Here is a 23,887-nt window from a genome sequence, read left to right as displayed (position 1 = left end):
AAATTATCCAAATAATAAGATAACAAATCCTAGACACTACATACAAAAGGTGAAACTGTCACCTTGGCATATTTTTTGAAAGGGGATAAATCACGGGGAACTTTATCTAACAACAGTAGAACATACAGGGAGGGTTGAGATAATCAGCGGACATTACACATTCACTAAGAATCGACTCTGGACTTATCTGTAACAACACCCCTACATGAATCATCTGTGCTAGCCCGTGGGGGCAAATGAAAACAGTTTGTTCAGGTGAGAATAGATGATCTAAGGCCAGATAATCTTGGTTGTACCAATGTCCAAACCAATACAGTCTGGAAAATTGAATGCCACTAAGATATGTAGACGCTCAAAGAAAACCCTGCTTACAAAAACAAATTCTATACATCGAAAACAACCGATTTCGGAACTCCATTAGATTTCTTCTTCTTTTTTTTGACAGAAAACAATTTACAAGAGAGTGGAAAAAACGATTTCACTTGCCTGGATGAATGAATCCATGTAACTTGCAAAGACCACCCTGCTGCCTCTAACTGGGCATTGAGGAACGCAAGACACTTGCGGCCATGAGAAGTTGAGATTTGAAACGTAGTGTTCCTCCTAAGGAGAAAATTGGCTGTCAGTTCACTATTCAATTAAAAAAATAGTTAGGGTTTGCTAAAATCATGAGCTACTGGCGCTATAAGACCATAGCAATGCTTTTCATGCATAGTAAAGACAAGACCGGAAGCTCTGAGAACGGAGAATTAAGCCAGCTACAATTTTAGACAAAAACGGTGCAGTTTCTGTGGTAAAGCTAAATAGCAAATAAATGACAAGAAAAAACAAAAGAGAGTTAACAATGAAATCATAACCCTAGACATCAATGCAAGACGAAGAAAATAGAAGACGAACAAGAGCGCATGCTAATGCTGGAACGGTGAGGGAGAGGACCGGAGCGGAGTGCGGATTTGGCTTGTGTACAAGGAGAGTGGCTAAGGACTCCGAGGAGATCCATGTTCCATTGGAGCAATATCTCTTGCCCTTCGGGAGGGACCGGAGACCGGGCGGAGGGGCGGACCGCGTAAAATTGAAGAAGCGCGCTAACTCCACCTCCCATTGCATTCGCCGCTGCGCCGCCAGCTCCTCCGCCTCCATCTTCGTGGCCGCGGAGGGGGATATCAGCAATCCATCAGTAGAAGCCATTTGCATCGAATGCAGAAGCGACCAAAATGAGTGAAGCTTTATCAATGCCGGTCAGCCGGTGGCCGTTTCTCTCTCTCTCTCGCCCAAAAAACACAAAAAGTAATATCAGTCCTCAGAGGATAGAGGATTCCCTCAAAGGGGCATTTGAAGGTGGTCTCTTAGAAGAGGCCTCGGATTCAGATATCGCATTATGAACCATTAAAGATGAAAACACTGTATATTGCTAAATTGTTTGTTGGGTAGTACGGTAAATAAATTTAATATATTATATTAAATAATTTATTATAATTTAGATGTTCACACGATATAATATATGTATTTAAATATTTCGAATTTATGATTTATAATTTTTTTTATTTTTTTATTTTTAAAAAAATCAAAATGTCTGACTTAATTCTAAGCGCCTCGAACAATCAGTCAGGACTATTCCGTAGTGAATGGTCCATAGTATATCAGTAAAATGATAACTTGTATATTCGTTCGATGTATATTTTTGGACGACCTTCACGTGTTTGGATGCTTAGATGTCCATCCAAGCGCTCGATTCTCAAAAAGTGAATTGAGACATCTCAAAATGCATCCGGGTACCCAGACTTATGAGCATATTCTAAAAATATACATCAAACATATACAGACTCAATTTTCTCTCTAGATATATATCCCTTGCAAGTGATAATTCTTGAACCTTAGTATAATTTTTTTTTTTAATTTAGAATTTAGAGTTCATACTATAGTCTTTTTTAAATAAAGAAATTAAAAAAAATTAATAAATTTTAAAATATAAAAATAAATAAATAAATAAAAATTAAGACTATAATAATATCTAAACAAATTAAACTCAAATTGCATTTGAGATCAAACTTATAAAAAACATCTAATCAAATTTAAATATTTATTTTAATGATTTAATTTATTTTATAATTCACCTATTAATTTAGGATATAATATTGTAAAAAAAAAATCCTCGGTTATAAGTTTATGTTATGATTTATTTTCTTATATAATTTAAGTACGGATTAAGATGAACGAAACTAACCACCTTTTTACTGGTATGATACTTTTCCCTTTTCTCTCCCATGTTAGAAAAATAGACTATTTGTTTATTTGCCTGTCTCAAAATTTCTATGTTCTTGGGTTATTTTAATTCGTGGAGGTTAGTATGCATCTTATCCCACATGAGTGTGTAGTTTTGTAAATTCCATTCTTCCCTTTAATGCAGGAGTGAGGAGTGAGGAGTGAGGAGTGAGGTATGGTTCTTGATAGGTGTAAATATTATTTCGAGTGATCTCATATCTTCTGTTTAGGAAGATTATTTGGCTAAAGTTAAATGAGTCTCATGATTTATCTCCTTTAAAGTACGTGAGATCGTCCTAGAGAGATAGTTCAGATGACAATTTCACCTTTGCCATCAGAAAAGAAAGATGAGTAGAACATCTAAGTTTTATTTTTTTATTGGAATTCAAGAGATAGAGTTCCAACTATCCGATAAATACGGACTAAATCCAAAATAAATAAATAAATATTGAATCATCGAACACGAAGTGAAGGTGCTGATTTAAAATTGGATTGGTATCCGAAGCTATGGTGCCGCGGTAGGATATTTAGATTGTCACTCATGTATCCGTGATTCGATATCTAGTTATGATGTATTTATAGAAATTTTTCCTCCAAATAGAGGACGTAATCAAAGGATGCTAGGCTTCAGGGTTGATCGTCGTGTGCACTTCTTAATTTATCCTGGTGGCCAATAAATGAAAGAATTCAAGGAGTAATGATACACAGAATAAAAAAATTTAAGAAAAAATTCAAGGATTTTATGGCCCACCATTTTTTATTTTTATAGATTCATTATTTTATATATCTATGTTGACATTTTTCTTGAGATTTTTCTTTTTGTAAATCAGTTTTATTTTAGGATGCTAATCTATTTTTTTTTTATTTGATCTCTAACAATTTGTTCAATTTTAACAGATGGTCATCTATGGCTAACTTTTTGGTTCGTTTAATTTTAACAGGAACTCAGGTCTTTTGATACCATTTGGGCATTGTTTCAACTCTCTAGATTTGACATCTCACTATCTTAGGTAAAATGTTTTTACGGTTTTTATTTTTTTATTTGACACTATTCAACTTATACCAATTAATCCTAAGGTAACGGATTTAGTCCTATAGAGATTTTTTATTAATCATCAGGATAAATTAAAAAACACTGATAAAAAACAGTCCATTAGTCCAGTATTTTTAGTTCAACTGTCTATTAAAAAAATTTTATTCATTAATTTATCGAAACTAAAATTCGATTTTTAGATGTCTCGAAAATTAAGAAAGTGTTCTACCGTTGCATTATTATCCCGGAGGCAAAGAGTAAGTGCACCATAAGAATTTTCCAAAGGATCATCCATCCTAATACCGCTCTCACCCAAGAATTTCAAACAAAGGACTTGGAGGCATGTAGACTTACGATTTGAACATCAAGTGATAACTAATAGCTTCTGTATGACATGGTGTACGACTGATTTATTCGACCAAAACATAACTAAATCAAGAAAGAAGAAATTTGAACCGATGCTATGTGCTTGCTTGAAAATCTTGCTACAACTTCTAACTTGAATAAAAGATGGTACCATAATATAGGTAATACTTCTTTACTTAACTAGTAAGGACTGAAGATGCATTATAAAAAAACCATTAAATATGCTGTACTGGTATCTTAAGAATGCTAACTCAAAGAAAAGCCAGCATTGTTGGAAATTAAGTTCTTTCTCCATCCACAATGATGAAAATAAACTCACCAACTTTGGAAACCTATCTGTTCATTTTCCCCATTGCTTTAGCACACACCATTGTTCCATGCAAATATTCTTAAACCCTTCTAGTGATCCTATTAGTTCGACTTCAACAATGAGGGATTTGCGCTTTGCACGAATGTACAAGTCTTTCTTTGATGCCAGAGCAGTGTTGCATAATGCTCAATGTTAATACAAGGATATAAGGATGAGCATTGAAACAATGAAACCTTCATCAAGTATAATTTATTGAAAACAGAAGCAAATAGTGTATTTAGTTTATAATTATTCACATCGCAAAAAATACTTGCTCAGGACAATACAATATGATTTCCAGTAAAGGTCATGACTTAGATACTCAACTCAAACTTTGGATCAGTCTCGCAAACGTAAGTGACGCTTAATGTACACTCGGATGTTTATGGTGACAACTTGTTAATTTTGTTTCAGTAGACCAGAGTTTTTTCCTTCTTCCAGCAAAATGGATTCTGCAATTGAGAGAAACAGAAGTAAAAGATCAAGAGAGGAGATAAAGAGAGTGATGTTTCCAGAGTAGCTTCACAATCCTGGCTTTGTCCTTGAATAAAATATGCACCCGAAACTAAAAAATAGTCACACTTACAAACTTCTTTTTCTTCTTTCTCTTCTCAACATAAGCAAGAAGCTCCTTCTGTTTCTCTAGAGTATCCTCAAGAGCCTGAAAAACATCATAAACTAGAAGCATTAGATAATTGCATCTTTTATTCTATGTTAAGACTTAAGAGCCATTTTTAAACACAAAAGCCAGTAGAGAACTCATAATCTTTGGATCCACGATGACTACACAAATTGGGGGAAGATCGCTCATCTAAAAAACAATGACAAACATATGAAATTAAGCTGATACCTTCTTTGTTGCTGCAAGCTCCACCTCCAAAGCATCCACACGCTTAACAGCAGCATTTAGCATCTCTTCCTTCTCAGGTGGCATCTCAGTGGGCTTATTGCTGAGAACAGTTACCTTCTCTTCAAGCTCTCCCAGGCGTCTCAATGCACACGAATATTCAACTGCTGAGACAGGCGATGCTGGTAGCTGTCTCTGGTCCATTTTGCCAGAACAGTTATTGATCTCTGCATCAACAATCTTCCGTGTCATATTCTGACCAACACGGACCATGGAGAGAATTCCCATGACAATCGTTATGGCTCCAGATAAAATCTGATTACTAAATCCATCTGGACCTTTGTAAATTTCAGAGACATCATAAGAACCTGTAATGCAAGTGGATTATAAACTTTGGAATAACAGTAGATTGAAAGCTTTAAGTTCTGATCTTGCATCAGCAGGTATGATATGGACCTTTAGAGATGTCAGACTTTTTGCTCCAGTTAGTATCCACAGCCTTGTCCACATATGGATCAAAACCGCCATATGAACATGGTGCAGGGAATTCTTCACGAGTAATCTGTATGTGCAAAATTCTTGTGTTTAAATGCTAGTGTAGCAAATTTTCATTTATCTTGATGTCGAGTCCAGTAGAACTACAATAGTTTTTATTTGTACTCTTTGATTTCTTATTCTCGGGTGGCAAAAGGTGAAGTCGTCACCTTAGCTCTAAGGTCCTTCTAGGGCGGCCCCACACACTCTGGAAGGGGATAAATCACGGGGCTTATTCAGCCTTAGCCAAGTAGCCTCCAGACAAGGGGCACGAGATAACCCGAAATAGTTTTGATTTCTTATTCTCAAATATAGAATAGGTTTGATTTGTTTTCTTCAAGGTGAACCATTGAGGATATATTTCTCAATTTAAACCTAAGCTAAACCTGATGATTGTAGCAATTAGCAATTGAAAATTTTGCATATTCAAACATCATGAATATGAAGTTACCTGACATTTTGTACTGTCTACTTCCCGTACAGGTGACATCTGTGGGTGCTCAATAGTGCTCCTTGGGGGGCTGGGAGAAATAGAACACTTATCATCTGCTGTTAAGTGTGCTTCGGGAGGGAAGGAATCATGCTTCTTCATTGAACAAGAATCATTTCAGTATCACCAATTCCAGGAAGACCAAAATTTACAGAGAAAGTAGAGAAGCACGGGGGAAAAGATGATATCATTGTCACCTTAGAATACAACACTACTTCAGAAATGTTTTTTTTTCCTCAGCACCATTTTGAACAATCTACTTTGTCAATTTTTCAAAGAGTGCTGATGTTTAAAATATGGATAAGATTCTCTTTTTAAACTTTTGATGCAATATCATATAAAAGGTTGCAAGCGAGAAAATAGAGTATGAGCAAAAATGGATGCGAACAACCACCTTGGAGATTTCAGCATCCTGCCATGGACCTTTATCCGATCGAAGGCATCCACCTTCACAGTTGCAGGTGCCACCAAGGAACTCCGGCAATTCACTTGTCAATCAGCCCACGAAGTTAGAAGTTGTAAATAAGCAAATTATTTAGAGATCCTAAATCTTCCCAGACTCTAGACAAAAGAAGATACCTGGCATCAATTACTTCTAGCAACTTACTCTGGTATTTGTTTCCTAAAACCTGCAAGAAAATTTTTTAGATGATAAATTCCTATACTGTGCTAACTCCATTTAGAGGCAAAAATTCTTACATGGATTTTAGCAGTAGTTTTGGGATCTAGGAAGGACTTTATGGTATTCCAAAGCAGTCTGAATCCCTGGCCTGCATTGACGATGAACATGCGGCACAAGGTCTGAAGTAGATCAAACAGTTACACTCATTGGAGATTCTAATAGTATAATAATCTGTTAGAATTTATTTATCTCGAATACTTAGGGTACCTCAGGATAATTGTCACCATCAATTTTTTGAAGACGTCCTATAAGATCTCTTGCTGCTTTACTGAATTGTTTAATACCCTACATTATTAGAGCCAAAAGTGATATCAGAGACATGGAGAGAGAAAAATGAAACATTGACAAAGGATGAAGACTATGATATATTTGAAAGGTAGTGAAAAGTCATGTCATGCATACCACTCCCTGAACATCAATGATGGTAGTGCTCTGGTCAATGTGTTGTTTTGCTGCAATTGAACAAGCCGGAAACTTGACAGCAAAAGTCCTCTCAAACTCTTTTACATGGTACTTAACATATCGATCCATGGTTGTGACTTGCATCAGCTTGTTGGCATCAACTTGACCCAACCTTTCAATATAGACAGGTCTGCCGTCTTTATCTACACCATGATGACCTTGTGGATAGTACTCTAAGACTTGATCAAGTTCCTTGAACTCAAAGTCCTAATGTACAATGGAAAGAGGAAGAAGAATGTGTTATGCTGAAATGCAACAGACGAATAAACATGTAGCAAAGAAAAATAAGTATATAGAATCAAGATAACAATGGAAAATTAATTACCAAACTAAAAGTAAGATGAGCATAGTTGATTGCAAATTAATGTTTTTAGGTTCCGTGAAGTATCTTTTTTTAATATGAAATTGGCTTTAGCAAGCTACGACACTCAGAAATGTGCTACACTGTGTTGCACATGGTCCATCATATAACTTACCTTTTAACATAGACAGAAATAACTCCACGAACAGAGAAAATTTATCAACTAAAAAAACTTTTTTTACCTCTAAAATTGTATCAGCTCCAAATTCCTTCCTCCAATTGAGCATATCTGCCCACATTTGCTTTGTTTTCTCAATGTCAAATTTCCTGGCCTTGAGAAATCTGAGTCACATGCATTTTGCATTAACAAGGCAGAATGAAGGAAATACAATAAAAACTTGAAGGATTAGCAACCGAAAATGAGTTATTTGAAAAGGAACAATTCAGAGCTTGATTCTCAAGCTACCGGAAAAAATCAGAAAAATGAGTCATTTCAAAATAAAGATTAAGCAAGTGACAAGCCTGAGCATCGTATGATAGTCATCATGCTTAGAAGGAAGCATCTCTTCCAAAATGAGAATCTGCCTAAAGGCCTCAACAGCTTTCATTTCCTCAGCATCGCGAACATCCTCAATGGAGACAGACATGACCCTGCTACTTCTCCTACGCCTTTTTGACAAAGACCTGAACTTTGTGGAAGCATCATGTGCCTTCTTCTTTAGCGATTCAATCTTAGTTCTCCTATCATCCTCAGAGATCACATCAAGACCTGAAAATGGAAATTATCATGATTTTAAATATTTCAGCAAAGAGCCCCATTAGACTCTATATTTATGTGCGTGTGTACCTAGGAATAATAGACTAGACCAAAATCATCATTTTGAAAGTTACAGAATGATATGTAATGCATTCATATCTCTTTGTGCCATCTACAATCTTGTAATGTGTTAGTCACTAACAGAAGGCACCAAGCTTCCTGAGTTGATATGAGATTTCTAGATTGACCATTGCTTATATTTCTAACCTAAAGTATCTCAAATCCTAGGGTGGTATAAATACTCCTGTGAAGACCTACATTATCGAGATAACTAAATTCCTCTAGACTAACCTTAAACTAAAATGCACTACAGATTGGGGTTGATCACATGCCTTGCAATTGTTATTGCAACTTCCATATTCTCATGATAGGAATCAAACTACAATTCAAGAACAAGGAGATGCTTTCATCAATGAAATTAAAATGATCTTGTAGGTAACTGAAAAGAAAATCTATTCAGAAATTTCCAGGCAAATCCAACGGCCACATGGTTGCATCCTGAAATGCTCTAATGCTTTTACTGATCATAACAAACAAAATTGGATGAGGAAAATAAACAAACAGATGAAACACGCCAAATCTCGTCTTTTGTATACCATGTTTGTGAATCTGGTTCAGCGGTCCCGACATGACTTCACACATTTTTGGTGCTTGCAAGTTCAACCTGATTCAAGATATCAGAAGGCAGAGTAAAGTGGTCATGCGAAGAGCACCAGGGCGTCAACAAGCACCTGAAATGTGCAACTCAATAACAGTAATTAAACAACAATAAATTATCAGGGAAAGAGGTATGAGCTACAGATGGAATATATTTTGAATCTTTCTATTGATTCTTCATCGTCAGTTTTGTTGAAACAAGAACTCAAATCCAATGCGAGCTGTCATGGAAAATGTCCGGAACTCAAGAAATAGTAAATGGATCCTCCAACTGTTGCTGACACGAATAAAGTCAAATGGCATTGCAGAAGCCCTTCACAATCACCACAAGGGAATCGACTTTCTTCTCAAAGATCATATTTTTTTGCATGAAATGGGGGAGGGGAAAGAAGCATTACCTGTGAATGGGGGGCTACGGCGAGACCAGCAATCCGGTAGTTAGAGAAGAGAAAAAGGGCGAATGGGGGATCGAGCAGCTTAAGAAGACCTTGCTGATGGGAAGGCGAGAGCTACACCAAGGCAACGATGCGATTGCAAGCTGTAGCTGAAGCAAAAATAAAAAAATCTGTCCTTTTTTTATCGGATGGCGTTGACTCTGTCTTCGGCCGTGTGTTGGCAAACGGCGATAGGGAAGAGGGAGGAGGAGGAGGACGACCGAGCGCCGAAATGCACGCCACTCCGTTCTTTGTCAACGCTTTTTAAAATTTGCAAAGAGTCAACCTGTCGCATGCACACACCGATGAATCAGTAGCATCTCTACGATGAACAATCTCGATCGAACTAATTAAACGACATAGGAGCAAGCAAACCTTTATGCAAAAAGTAAAGTAATTATCAAATTCACATAAACTTACAAGTCATATGTTCAACGACTAGCCCTCACCATTCTCGGCTCGTCCAGTACTGGAAGATTTGGGTGCTCCATTAAATACCAACTATGTCAACATATAGAGGCAAGATTTGGGTGTTTTGAGAACTACGGAGAAGAGCAAGGAACTATGCAGAAGTGAATTTAAGAGGGTGACCAAAGTTAAGGGAAGAAGTCATTTTTTTTTTAAAAAAAAAAGCACATTTGTTTAAATAGTCATGAGGGAGGACGCTTCTAAAGTAATTATAGTAAGCTGAAGAACAAAGAGAGAGCAATGAGACCTACATAGAATGATACATCATCCTTGGGTAGAGAAGAAAAAAACCTGCAACTACTTGGCTCTAATGACAAATGATGATTTCAAGCGATCATCAACTCTAATGATGAAAATAAGGTTAATTCACCTCAGGATAATGGTACGGCTATAGAGTGTCTTTTTAATTTTATAAATATTAAGAATTCAATTTAAGTTTCGATGAATTAATAAATAATTTTTTTTTAATAGATGATTGATATAGGAATGTTAAGTTGATAGGTCATCTGTTGTAAATGTTTTCTAATTTATTTTGGTGATCGGTAAAAGATATTCGTGGGGCATGACTGAGCACTTTTAGAATTAGTCAGTGTAAAATAGACACCTTGTGTCAACAAACAAAAAAGTACGGCTAACTCAAGCTAGAATTAAGTTTCAAGCAAAAAAAAAAAAAGAAGAAAAAGAAAGTGATTGACACAACTATAATAAGGTAAACTTAACTCCGTGTCAGTTGCCCGTTGACCTAAGTTGTCAGGATGGATGCCCATTAACTCGAGTCGCTCAGAGCCGTAACTTCCATGAGGCCAGAGAGGCAATCGCCTCAGGGCCCAGCTCAATGAGAAGCCCATTTTTTTTAATTATACCTAAAACAAAATGAGAGACATGGACCCTAAATGACCGCTAAACTTATTCTCACGGCTTTGAGGTACGCAACGATGCACGACACTTATTTGAATGTAATTTCTTCTCTGATGTTGCTATTCTTTGCACGTGATTTCTTCTCCAACGTTCTTTTCTACCAATGCATAGATTCACTGAACAAGAGGTAATCCTAATCTTCTTTTTTTACCATCTTCTTCGTCTTGCAACACGCGGCACCAATTGTATCCTAATCGTGCAACAACGGTCGTTTGTGCGACTTAATCACGTCGATTCTCACAGTGACTATCTCATGCAACATGGGCTGGTGGTTGGCCTTTGCTTATGTGACCTAATTGCATAGCGCGGTGGCTGTCACACGCTACCCCGGTCGCTTGTGTGAACGACAACTTAATTGTATGGTGGTTACTACTTGTTGCCTTGCTACTATCTGCAACCATCGCATTAGTCTCAGTGTTACAGGATACACTAAATGAGCTATCAATGTTATAGATTGAGAAAGAAATAGTCCGACAATTGGATTATTCAGATTTTATAAATATTTTTACCTCTAAAATAGCTAGACAAGTAATGTTTATAATAATATATTATTTTTGATTTATTTATGTATTTAGTATATATATATATATTTTTTGTAAATTGAACTTTACCATTATTTATTGTAGTAAAAGGATCATTTTTTTAGTATGCGCTTCAGGCCAGCTCTCACTTTGCTACCAGGATTCATAAACTCTGGTACTTAAGCCTGGAAGTCTAGAGTTCGAATCATGGGGGAGGCAAAAATCCACTGGCCAGGGGTGGAAAGTCCTAGTGAGTAACGGTACGGCCAAAGGGTCGTCGGTCGACGACATGAGAGGTCGCCAAATGGGCCGACGACATAAGGGCCGCCGCAAGGGTCGCCCAAGAGGCCAAAGGGTCGTGTTGTTACAATAAAAGGCGCCTTTTTATTGTAACGACCCGGCCCTCTTGGCCCATTTGGTGGCCCATTTAGCGACCTCTCATATCGTCGACCGTCGGCCCTTATGTCGTCGGCCCTTATGTCGTCAGCCCATTTTGCGACCTCTAATGTCGTCGATTGACGACCCTTGGCCGTGTCGTTACTCACTAGGACTTTCCACCCCTGGTCAGTGGATTTTTGCCTCCCCCAGGATTCGAACTCTAAGCCTCCAGGCTTAAGTATTAGAGTTTATGAATCTTGGTAACCAAGTGAGATCAATACAAGTACTGCTCTGGAGTCGCTAAGCCAAACTGTAACTGGCTCGGATCTTGCCGAGCCGATTACGATTCCAGGCCCTAAAAAATCGATGGACCATCGGTTAATCGCCAGTTCGACCCACCAATTCCAAGTTTTTTTATATGTATCCATTGGAACTGTCGATTAACTGGTGATTCCTAGTCATTGGGGGGATGATTTTTTTTGGATATTTTTTCAAGGGTTAAAATCATTTGACCATTTTTTTTATCAATGACTATGATTTATATTCATTTTATCATTGTCACATTCATCTTCTCTACTCTCATTTTCAATTTCATATTCTTTATATATTTTCAACTCTAATTCCAAGTCTCCATTTATATGCACTTTCATTTCCAACTTTCAACTAGAATGGAAGGTGGTCGTGGAGGTTCATCATCTCAATCTTAGAGGAGAAAGGAAATAGTGAATTCCCATGGAAACCCTAATATTCAATCCACCGATGATGAGACCGAGCACCTTCTGACACCCGAAACATAAGGAAGCACTGATGTAATTACTTCTAAGGTTCGGAAAATTCCACCTCTAAAATCTTCTATGTTCACTAAACATTTTGAGAATGTCACGATTTCCTTGAGAAAATTACGTGCAAAATATTAACACTGCAATGCTTCCTAAATATTCCAAGTCAGCTATAGATCATTGAAACAACACGTAGAAAATTAGTCAACAATAGTACTAATTATGGTTTATTTTTATATTCTGATAATAAATTAAGAGAATCATTAGTTAAATTTATTTTCATAAAACATCTTTCTTTTAGTTTTGAATCTAAATGCACATTTGAAGATTTTTGTAAAAAATTTCTTAATCCATGTACGCTAAGCATGTTCCTAGGACTACATTTACTCGTATAATTAAAAAAATTAGTAAACCAAGGAAAAATAATTTAATTAATGAATTTATAAATTAAATAATAAGTTTTTTATTACGATATTTGGAGTGATCATTGGTAAACACAGTTGTATATAGGTATTATTTGCCATTAAATCGATAACTCTTGTAACCTCAAAAAAAAATATTGTTAGCTTATAGAGTTTTGATGAATCACATACTGCTAATAACATTACACAATTATTATATTTAATTTTAGAAGAATATGGATTAACTCATAAAATATTTTAATATTATTAAATAATGTTAGTTTTAATACCGTTTGTATAAAAGATCTAAAATTTGTTTGTCAACCTGTTATTAGTGGTTCATTTTTCATATTCGTTGTATGCCATATTTTAAATTTATGTGTTGAAGATGAATTAAAAATTTAAAAAAAATCATATTAAACCAATTAAAATTATATTTTCTTATTTTTGGCCACATCTATCTATAATGAAATACTATGGTAGGTTTTGTAAAATAAATGGAATAAGACCTAAAAAATTTACTTACTAACGTGTTGGAATTTAGCATATCAATTATTACATGATTTAATTCAATATAAAGAATTATTGTGCTTATTTTTTACATAAAATACTAACATATATTTATTTATTTTCACAATGGAATATTTATAGTAGTATTTAAAAATTTGAAAAGTATTTAACGATACAATCTAACAACTTTCTAGTGTTTATTATTCCACTGCTCATTTAGTTTTAGAGAATTTTCCTAGTATAGTATTAGTTTAAATGAACATCTTATTATTTAATTAAAAATATGAACCTTTAATAACTAATTTTGGTGAAGTATAAAATTAAATTACTTTAATGTCTTTTTTTTCTTTTCACACTTAAAATAATTTTAAGACTTATTAGTAATTTTTTCTAGTTTTTTTATATAAAAAATATGCATTGTCATTATTCTTTTAAGTCTCATATCTTAGGATTGACAACACCTTAGTGGAGAAGCTTCTGTAAATACCTTGACTCTGCGACGCTAGAAAGCATATCTTTCTTGACTTTTTGGCTAAGATCAAGTGTAGTATTTATTCTTATAAGTTTAATATCTGATATAAAAAATTAAATTAATTTTTTATGAGAGAGTTTGTTATAGTAGCTTACTGCTGGGGTTTTTGAGTCGCCCTTGCGTTACACTACTGCATGGGATTGGCGTCGCCCTTGTGTTGCACTACTTCATGGGATTGACGTCACCTTGTGTTGCACTATGGGATTGGCATCGCCCTTTTATGGGTCTGATGTACTAATTTATGTGTATTCATATATTATATTACACATACAACTCGTGTGACCGATGACTAGTATTAATAATGAATTTTATCTTTTTTTTTATATTAGTTATGAAAACTAAATAAAAAAATATTTTTATTTTATATATAATATTAGAATTTATTTATATGATATTTATAATCAATATTATATAAAATATGAAATACAAATTAATGTTTCTTAAACATAATAAACTACTATTAGGAATCTAAAACTTATAAAATCATAACTTTTATTAAAAGAATGGACGAAACGTTCACGAGGATCTTCAAGTTTCACACAAGAATTTGAGAATTATTTTATGACTTCTTTTGATTTTATTGAAGCAGATGGTGAAAATTTTGATATCCTATATAAAATGGTGGTCACAGAAGGCTTAATGTTTTCTTATCGTCTCTGTGATCACCAAAACAATTTTAACTCGTCCGGTGTCAACTGTTATTGTAGAACAGACGTTCAGTGTCGACGACAATATATTAGATGGGCAATGATCGACTTTGTCTTCTGACTCATTGGAAGTCGAAACATTACTCGACGATTGTACCAGAGCGAGAAAAGAATCCAAAGAATACTTTCAACTGATGAAGTTGAAGACTTTGATATCAAAGGAATAAATACGATAGGAACGGAAAATGAAAGTGAGTAACAACGCCACTAAGTGTAAAAATGTAAAAGAACTACGTTAATTTTGATTTCTCTATATCCTAAGGAATACGTAGGCAACTTAAATAAGTGCAAGCCTTTTTTCTTAAAATAAATTTTAAATTTTTTAATATAATAATATTGAAATATGACAAATCGTAACGAACCATTATGAACCGTAAACTGACGGTTCCAAACTGTGACTTGTAATCATTTTGGACTATTAAGGTTAATAGTTAATCTGTCATAAATTGTCGAACTATCGGTTCTGAACCATCAAATAGTTAGTTTTGGTCAAGCCTAAATAAGGTCTTGGGTCAAAAAAAAAAAAAAAACTAAAAATAAGTGATTATTAAATATATTATTAAATAGTCAAAATAGTGAAATATAATAAGTGAGACTATGATTTAGGTCTAAATCTAAAGGGAAAAAATTATTTATTGATTCTTAGGGGTTAATTACAGTTAAAAGAATAAAATTAACTAAATCTCCAACTCAGTTCATTTAGTTATCAACAAGCGCTTAATTCTAGTTTACTTTATTGTTTAAGATTTTTTATAAACTTTTTATACGGAATAGAAGAGCTAGTGACGCTGATGCTAGGATTGAGTAAGCAGTTAAAATTGAACCGATCAAATCGATAATCAAACAAACTGAACTTGTTTCAAGTGGACTGAACTGATCAAACTTTTTAGATGGAATGGATAAAACATGTGTTAATTCAATTTTCAACGAAAATAATTCGATTAGACCATCAATTTCGACACCATCCATTCCGATTCCCAATGGATATAGGATCGAAAAGAATTTAGATATCTCAATAATAACATGATATTATTCATTTTGGGACTAGATCCTCATGGCTTTACTCTTGGGCTCTCCTCAAAAGGCCTCATACCAATAGAGATATTTTTTTCTCTTATAAACTCATGATCGTCTTTCCCATGTGTTTTCAATATGGGACTATGTTGTAACCTTGCAACCCCAACAATCCCCCCTCAAACAAAGGACCATAGGCTTCCCACGTCCGATCCTCGACCCACCAGGTCTTTCTGCCCCTCGATCCACCTGACCTACTAGGACTTCGTTGCCTAGTCGCAACTAGGACTTCCTGTTTGGTGTCTGGTCCTCTTGATATGAACATAGGAGCCCCTACTTTCTTTGTTCGAGGTCAATATTGTATTCACATGGCTCAATCAGACCATAGCTCTTGTGCACAGTCGGCGGTTAAACCTTCTGGCAGTCCGGGCTCTGATACCAATTGTAGGATCGAAAAGAATTTAGATATCTCCACAATTGTATGATATTGTCCACTTTGGACGTAAGCTCTCATGGTTTTGCTCTTGACCTCTACCCAAAAGGCCTCATACTAATGGAGATATCTTTTTCTCTTATAAACTCATGATCTTTCATATACGTTTTCAATATGCTACTATTTTTACAACCTTACAACCCCAACAATAGATTGGGGACATATTGGGATTGAGTTTGTCGCGGTAAAGAAACTCACACCAATAAATCGATTAGATATCAATTCAACTTATAATATCAGTTTAATCTGATTTAACTAAATTTTAATTTTTAAAATGGAAACCAAACAGATTAATTATATATAACCGATATTTTAAAGGAAAAAATAAAAAAATTTAAATTAACCAAATCAAACTTTTAATTGATTCCATCAATTTAATTAAACTTTTACTTACACGGAGAGAATGATAGTTAATTTAAATTTAATATGATGTGTATATATAAAATTATTAATATAGTTATAGCCTTATAGGTAAATGAATATTTTATTTTTTTAATTATTAATTATGTATCATTAATTTTTAAGGACACCCTAAATCACATTCTTCCCAAATCAATTCGGCTTATGATACTCTATTTCTTACACTAAAAATATTTGGGATGCAAAGTACAAGGCGGGCTTTTCTAATCGACAATAACATAATTAAAGAGAGAGAGAGGGAAGGGAAAGGAAAAAAACCCTCTTCCCTTCCTATTCCGGCGCCGCCTTCCACATCTTTCCACTGGCCGCCAGTCTTCCTCTCTTTGCGCAGTGGTTCCAATCGGATTGTGAGTCCTCCATCAAGGATATCCTATCTCATCCATGCCCTCGTCGCCTCACGCCGGACAGATTCTTTCTCCCTTTCCCCTTCCTCGCACATGTTCTTATCTTCTCGCCTATTGACTGCCTCGAAGAGCACAGGTAAGTTACACTCGGTTCAAGTTTACGCAGTCAAAGATTGTCTTCAAACAGCATTTCCCACTTGCATTGCATAATCTCTCTTTGTTTTTTTTATCATTTCACGGCTCAGGTGCTGCCTTCTTCTGTAGAAGTTGTCGGTTTGATACTGGAACTTTTGGCAAAGTGAATAATTTTACTCGTTGTCTTAGAGTTCTGGCAATGGAGGGTTCAAATCGTGCTGCCCATTTTGATTCTAAGAGGAGTTATCAAGTTGCTGTTGCTGCCACCCACGATCTGGGTATTGGGAAAGATGGGAGTTTGCCATGGAAGTTGCCATCTGACCTGAAGTTTTTTAAGCAAATCACGGTTACAACTTCAGATCCCACAAAGAGGAATGCAGTTATTATGGGCAGGAAAACATGGGAAAGTATTCCGCCACAGTTCAGACCTCTTCCTGGACGGTTGAATGTTGTGCTGACTCGTTCGGGAAGTTTTGATATTACAACATCTGAGAATATCCTTGTATGTGGAAGCATGGATTCTGCTTTGGAGATTTTGTCAACAACCTCGTATTGTTTGTCTATTGAGAAAGTGTTTGTCATAGGAGGTGGCTCAATACTAAGGTAAAATCGTATCAAAAGTGTCTTTTATCTGTCTACAAGATAGCATGTATAAATTGTGTTTGCTTGCAGGGAAGTGATTAATGCACCTGGATGTGAAGCCATTCACCTAACAGACATTGAGGCATCCATTGAATGTGATACTTTCATGCCTCCAATAGATTCTTCTGTATTTCGGCCATGGTACTCATCCTACCCCATGGTGGAGAATGACATCAGATATTCATTTGTGACATACGTTCGGGCACAAAGCTCATCTACTGAAGTTCATGTTTCTACTGATGGGGATATGAATGGTGGCCATTTAGCTATGGATAAATTTAATGTTCAGGATTTCTCGTTTCTTCCTGAATTTATATACAAAAAGCATGAAGAATATGTTTATCTTGGACTTGTTGAGGATATCATACACAATGGTGCTCAGAGAAATGATAGGACAGGGACTGGAACATTATCTAAATTTGGTTGTCAGGTAAATTTAGATATTTTCATTAACTTCTCTTGCTGATACTTTGTTTCCTTTAGTACTTCACGGGCATCCTAACAATTTGTATCGGATATAGATGCGATTTAACTTGAGGAGATCATTTCCATTGCTGACAACTAAGGTACCAATGAGGACCTACTTATATGCTTTTGCTTGATTCCACCCAACCTCTGTCAGTGTGTTTGAATATGTATGCATACTTGTTTAAAAATCTGCAACAGAATATTGGCAATTAAAGAACATGTGTACTTTTGATTTGAAAATCCTAAATGTTTTAAGAAAGATAAATTAGATCCCTGAAATATGTTACTCATGCATTTGTTGGGAACATATAATATTTCCATAACATATGCAACTACCTTTTTATCTAGTTCACCTATTTTGGCTGACAGTTATAATATGTTTATTATATCAGAGGGTCTTTTGGCGAGGTGTTGTGGAAGAACTTCTGTGGTTTATAAGTGGTTCTACTAATGCAAAGGTATTGTAGCTTGGTTAATGCATATGGAAGGCCTTTTTCCTTATACATTTTATGTAAATATGAAGATGCTTTTCTAGTATTGTAATGTCAATATTAATATACCGTAAAGTAAGTTATCTTTTGATAACTCTCTCTCTCTCTCTGAACTGTATAGACTATATTTTTTCATGAATAAAATTATACAAGAATTATTTGTTACAAAAATTTCACGTTGTTGAAACTAATTCCTTTTTGTGAGCTAAAAAAAGTGATTGTATCTTCTCAGGTTCTACAAGAAAAGGGAATTCACATATGGGATGGCAATGCATCAAGAGAGTACCTTGATAGGCATGCACTCGTCTTGCTACATTTTGCTGCTAATTTCATATATCAACCTTGCAAATCTGATGATCATGTACTTTTTGTTTCCAGTATTGGCTTGATTGATAGGGAGGAAGGAGACCTAGGACCTGTATATGGATTTCAATGGAGGCACTTTGGTGCTGAGTAAGAGATAATTATGAAAATATCTGCAATAGCTATTTCTATCAATTTCTCCTTTTATATTTTTCTTAACCATGCATGGATATTCTGCAGATACACTAACATGTATGCTGACTATACTGGAAAAGGATTTGATCAGTTACTGGATGTAATAGATAAAATTAAACATAATCCAGACGACCGCCGAATAATTCTATCAGCATGGAATCCTTCGGATCTTAAGAAAATGGCTCTTCCTCCTTGTCATATGTTTGCACAAGTCAGTGGTCATTCAAAGTTTCAAGTACTATTGATTGAATCATAAATTTATATTTTGCAACCAAACTTGATTGCTTGAGCTATCATTTTTAGTTCTAGTTCTCTTTTTGCAAAACTTCTTTTAATTTAATTCATGTTATAAGTCAATCTGATTGATGAAAATTATGATGTACCATATGCTATGACTTCCATGTTTTTTCTTTTTCTATCGAGCAGAATTGTTCTTTTTTTTTTCCTTCAGTTGAAACAGCAAATATAAATAGCAAACAATGTCAGCTATGTATATCATATATATATTATCCATTAGTTATCACAGTTCATTTGCTGAAGTACACACTTACGTTCCTGTGCAGCAAGAGTAAACAATTTTATACATTGTATATAGAGTTGTTTCTGTTAACAACCATAATATGTGTATAAATTATCTTTTGTTTTTTTTTATTTATCTCAATCTTCTTCAGTTCTAGCCTATTTGTTAATTTCATCTTATTACATGTTTTTCAGTTCTATGTGGCTAATGGGGAATTATCATGCCAAATGTACCAACGGTCTGCAGATATGGGTCTTGGTGTGCCATTTAACATTGCATCATATTCACTTTTGACATGCATGATTGCTCAAGTCTGTGGTATATTATTCTCACTCTTTTATTTTTTATTTTTTATTTTTGGACACTGGAAAGTATCTTCTGTGTTGTGCAGTGTGATCTTCATTCCCTGTGCTCATATACCTTTCTAAATGCTGATTAAAAATCTGGCTAACTAAAATTTGACTTCACTGTATTGGTATCAGTTTATAATTGAAGAATTGGCTCCCAAATGGCACATGGATTAAAATTGTCATCCGTAACTTATAGATATTCTTATTACAATGAGTGAAATTGATTAGCAGAATAATCAGTATGCACTAGAGGAGAGCATATTTAGTAGCTGTAAACATAAGCTAGAAGAAATAAACATGCACGAGTCCATGGGATGATATACTGATAGTATGTCCAGCCACAAATATTCCATAAGAAAGAAATATAAATTGCAGAAGCATTAGTAAATGGATCTGAGAGCATATTTAGTAGCTGTAAACATAAGCTAGAAGAAATAAACATGCACGAGTCCATGGGATGATATACTGATATTATGTCCAGCCACAAATATTCCATAAGAAAGAAATATAAATTGCAGAAGCATTAGTAAATGGATCTTTGAGAATAAAATATGTTAGGGAGAGTATAAAATTTGAAGGAAAATGTAAATAACTAGAATCTAAAGATGACATTTGATACGGGTTGTAACGAGTGGATCCGGAAATGACTTGACAATCAAAGTCAAAGTAACCTGGCAGTCAAAGTCAAGGTGACGTGGCAGCCAAAGTCGGGATAAGAGTGTACTTCCCATCTAGCTTCGTTGTTCACCCGACATCAAGGCTCTTGGGTCTAACTCGATGGATTACAAGTCGTGGGGGATGGGGCCAACCAGCCAGAGTAAATACCGGCAGGGCCTAAAGAACTTAACCTCATAAATCCCTATGGGCATTCGACTGGATGAAATACCGGCCGGGCCTAAAGCACTTAGCCTCATAAATCTCTATATGCACCCGACTAGACAAAATATCGGTCGGGCCTAAAGCACTTAATCTCATAAATCTCTATGGGCGCCTGGCTAGATGAAATATTGGCCGGGCCTAAAGTACTTAATCTCATAAATCTCTATGTGCGACGGGCCGGATGAAAGATCGGCCGAGCTTGAGGCACTTGACCTAATAAATCTCTCCATATGCGTCCTAGATGAAGGATTGGTTGGACTTGAGGTATTTAACTTCATAAAGCTCTCCATGCATGACCGACCATAAAACTGGCCGGAATTAAGAAACTTAGTTGCATATTTATTTCTAAATGGATTTTTGGTAATGTTTATTATATGGTTGCTTAAAGCGGATTTCTAGCATGACCAATGTATCATATAAATCTATGACCGGATGTATGACATTATTCAATACATAACAAAGCAACTTAATACAAGGACAGACATAAGGGCGGTCGGCCTTGTTAGCCGACCGAGATATATTTCGCAAACAAGCAATAGACAACATTTTAACAACCTATCAACATTGCGGGGAACATTCCTTTGGGGCCTCCTTCAGAGGTTATCTTGTTTCCCATCAGTCGATCATTTATGACAACATATTCCTTCAACGGCTTCATCAAAGGCCTAAGGCATAAACGATAAAACAGGTACATCTGTGGGTAGATAAAAGATTCCTCGGATACTCATTACACAAAAAACTAACAAACTCCGGCACACGATGTCACCTCATGATCATGGAGGTTATGATATGTGGTATATAAAAGGGTCCTCTCTGTTGGCAAGGTACACAATTTATATCCTCTGCGCCTTATTATCGCGCGATCACCTCTCTTTGCGTTTCTTCATTCCTTCGTCCAGGGCCATACTAACTTGAGCGTAGGAGGGCCTTGTAAGGATCCCTTTCCTTGGTTTTTGGGCACTAACCCTCTGTTGGATCGTCGGCGTGTGTGCAAGATCGCAAGGAGATCTTTCCAAGAAGGGAAAAGTCTTGCTCCAATCATCCATCTGGCCATCATCACCAGCGCCATTTCTCCATCTTTCAGACAGGATTAACATTATTTTAGCAACCATATATTTCTTCAGCTACGCTAAAGCTTTCCCATTCAGAAATTAGCTATAAGCCTATAACCACATTCTTAAAGCCCATCATAGAGAAGCAAGAATGTTTAGATCTTGAATATCTTGGTGCCCAATATTTGATATGATTGGGGCATCAATCTCAACTGGCCTGTGGTGCCACAGAATCCATTATGTTTTTGTCACTAAATCTGTATGCCATCCACAAACATCAAAAATCAAAGTATAGCATGCTATTTAGTATTTTAGTGAACATACTTGCCCATGTCTAATCTTTAGTATATTGATTGGAAAATGGTTCGTATGTGTTTGCTTCAAATTTGTTTTCTATTTAAAACAAAAAAAAATATTCATCAACCTCTTTTTACAGTTATATAGTATTGTGTTGGGTTGAATTTGAAGTCTATGGCATTAGTAGGAATATGATATGCTGTGTTTCTCATTTTCATAAGTTGCATATGGTTTAATGTTTTAGATCTCTCTCCTGGAGATTTTGTCCATGTTATTGGAGATGCTCATGTTTATAGAACTCATGTAAGACCTCTGGAGGAACAACTTCAGAAGCAACCCAAACTTTTTCCGGTGAGTAATGCAATGGAAAAGGTCTTCAGTATAAAATAAACTTCACAACAGTTTTGAACACTTTTTATTCTCCCAACACAGGTTCTAAAACTTAACCCTCTGAAGAAGGACATGGATTCGTTTGTTGCATCTGACATCAAGCTTTTTGGCTATGCGCCCCATAACAAGATAGAAATGAAAATGGCAATCTAGAAGCTGTATTTCTTTCACTACAAAAGAAGCTGATTTCAGTATCCACCATCATCTTTCTTTTAATTTCTTGTTTTTTATTTTTATTTTGTTAATGAGGATGTTTTGTACTACGTAATTTACTCGTGGACGGCTACTTGTTTATCCTATTCAATTGTCTGAAGTTTAAGCTTTTATGGATATAGTTGCCCATATAATTAAATTATGATCAAATCCACAAGGGCTTTTATATTATTTCAATTCATCATATTTTTAATAGCGTCCGGCTTGATTGTTTTTATGTCAATTTATTCCATATAGAAGCACTTTCAACAAAACAATCTTAAATAATTGCAATTTTGTGTTACAATTAAGACCTGTGTTGTGCACGCACTTTCAATATAGAACAAAAATTTCTTGCAATGAGTTTTTCTAAAGGAAGCTGTGTGTTGTTGTTTTATTTATTTTTATCAAAGAGCACGATATCTTATTTTCTCTTTTTTTTTAAGTTGTCATAGTTAAAAAATAATATTAATTTAAAAAATGTTTTTATCTAAGAGGGTCTTTTATTTTGTGTTTTTAGCTATATTTATATACTTTAACTTATAAATAAAATTAAAAATATGTGCTTAAGTTGATAAATTATTTTGTATTGACTTGATTAGAGATTCGATGAACTAATAAATGTCGGTCCTATGATCAGATATAGATAAATAAATTATGATGGATATTTTTCTCTAATCCAGTGGTTATTTGTATGGAAGTAATATATTATAAATTAGAGTAAAATATGATATCGCTTATTTCAAGCGGTCCAAACCAAGTCTAAATGAACCAAGTCGTTAAAATGATGACTCAAGATTAGCTTAGTTTCTTTTTTTATTAACTTGAGTTTAATTTGAGTTTAGTTTATTTAAATGCTATTAAACTCTCAATACAAGTCTTAATTCAGGTTTTATTTGATTATTTGAAATTTTTATATTTTTAATTTATTAGATTAGTTATTGAATTTGATAAAATAAATTTATTTGTCCAATTTCTTTATTCATTTAGTATGTTGATGAAAATTTTATTAATGAATATGATTCACGAATATTATTTACGAATGTTATTCACGAATATTATTCACGAACATTGTCACGAACGTTATTCACGGATATTAACAAGCTTAAACACATTAAATAAGTTATTCAAACTTATTCATTTAATTTATGTATATTGAACGAATATACATTAAATTTGTTCATAAATATTTAATTTATTTATAGTTTTAAGTATAACAACTTTGGTTAGAAAGATGAGACGGCCAATAAAATA

General features: G+C 34.9%; 3 protein-coding genes and 1 pseudogene across 3 annotated transcripts; 2 read left to right on the top strand and 2 right to left on the bottom strand.

Moving 5' to 3' along the window:
• Positions 1-14: 14 nt before the first annotated feature.
• Positions 15-1,195, bottom strand: LOC121988397 (protein POOR HOMOLOGOUS SYNAPSIS 1-like). Its single transcript, XM_042541793.1, has 2 exons — positions 898-1,195; positions 15-603 (listed from the first exon to the last, which is right to left on the bottom strand). Exons 1-2 carry the CDS (start codon positions 1,192-1,194, stop codon positions 454-456), a joined length of 447 nt encoding a protein of 148 aa, XP_042397727.1. The 5' UTR covers position 1,195; the 3' UTR covers positions 15-453.
• A 3,010-nt stretch (positions 1,196-4,205) lies between these two features.
• On the bottom strand, positions 4,206-9,830 carry LOC121988374 (phosphatidylinositol/phosphatidylcholine transfer protein SFH12-like). The gene is made up of 14 exons (XM_042541759.1): positions 9,655-9,830; positions 8,740-9,520; positions 7,849-8,095; positions 7,569-7,668; positions 6,966-7,232; positions 6,771-6,848; positions 6,581-6,682; positions 6,461-6,510; positions 6,276-6,369; positions 5,843-5,977; positions 5,314-5,419; positions 4,861-5,225; positions 4,597-4,671; positions 4,206-4,462 (listed from the first exon to the last, which is right to left on the bottom strand). Exons 2-14 carry the CDS (start codon positions 8,783-8,785, stop codon positions 4,421-4,423), a joined length of 1,707 nt encoding a protein of 568 aa, XP_042397693.1. The 5' UTR covers positions 8,786-9,520; positions 9,655-9,830; the 3' UTR covers positions 4,206-4,420.
• A 3,890-nt stretch (positions 9,831-13,720) lies between these two features.
• Positions 13,721-13,895, top strand: LOC121993703 (annotated as a pseudogene).
• A 2,653-nt stretch (positions 13,896-16,548) lies between these two features.
• Positions 16,549-22,767, top strand: LOC121988359 (putative bifunctional dihydrofolate reductase-thymidylate synthase). The gene is made up of 11 exons (XM_042541732.1): positions 16,549-16,855; positions 16,965-17,457; positions 17,527-17,926; positions 18,018-18,062; positions 18,357-18,422; positions 18,688-18,749; positions 18,834-18,908; positions 18,999-19,164; positions 19,668-19,791; positions 22,296-22,402; positions 22,484-22,767. Exons 1-11 carry the CDS (start codon positions 16,555-16,557, stop codon positions 22,592-22,594), a joined length of 1,950 nt encoding a protein of 649 aa, XP_042397666.1. The 5' UTR covers positions 16,549-16,554; the 3' UTR covers positions 22,595-22,767.
• Positions 22,768-23,887: the final 1,120 nt, after the last annotated feature.

Source organism: Zingiber officinale, chromosome 1B, assembly GCF_018446385.1.
Source record: "Zingiber officinale cultivar Zhangliang chromosome 1B, Zo_v1.1, whole genome shotgun sequence".
Classification (NCBI taxonomy): Eukaryota; Viridiplantae; Streptophyta; class Magnoliopsida; order Zingiberales; family Zingiberaceae; genus Zingiber; species Zingiber officinale.
This window is presented reverse-complemented; position numbering and strand designations above follow the sequence as displayed.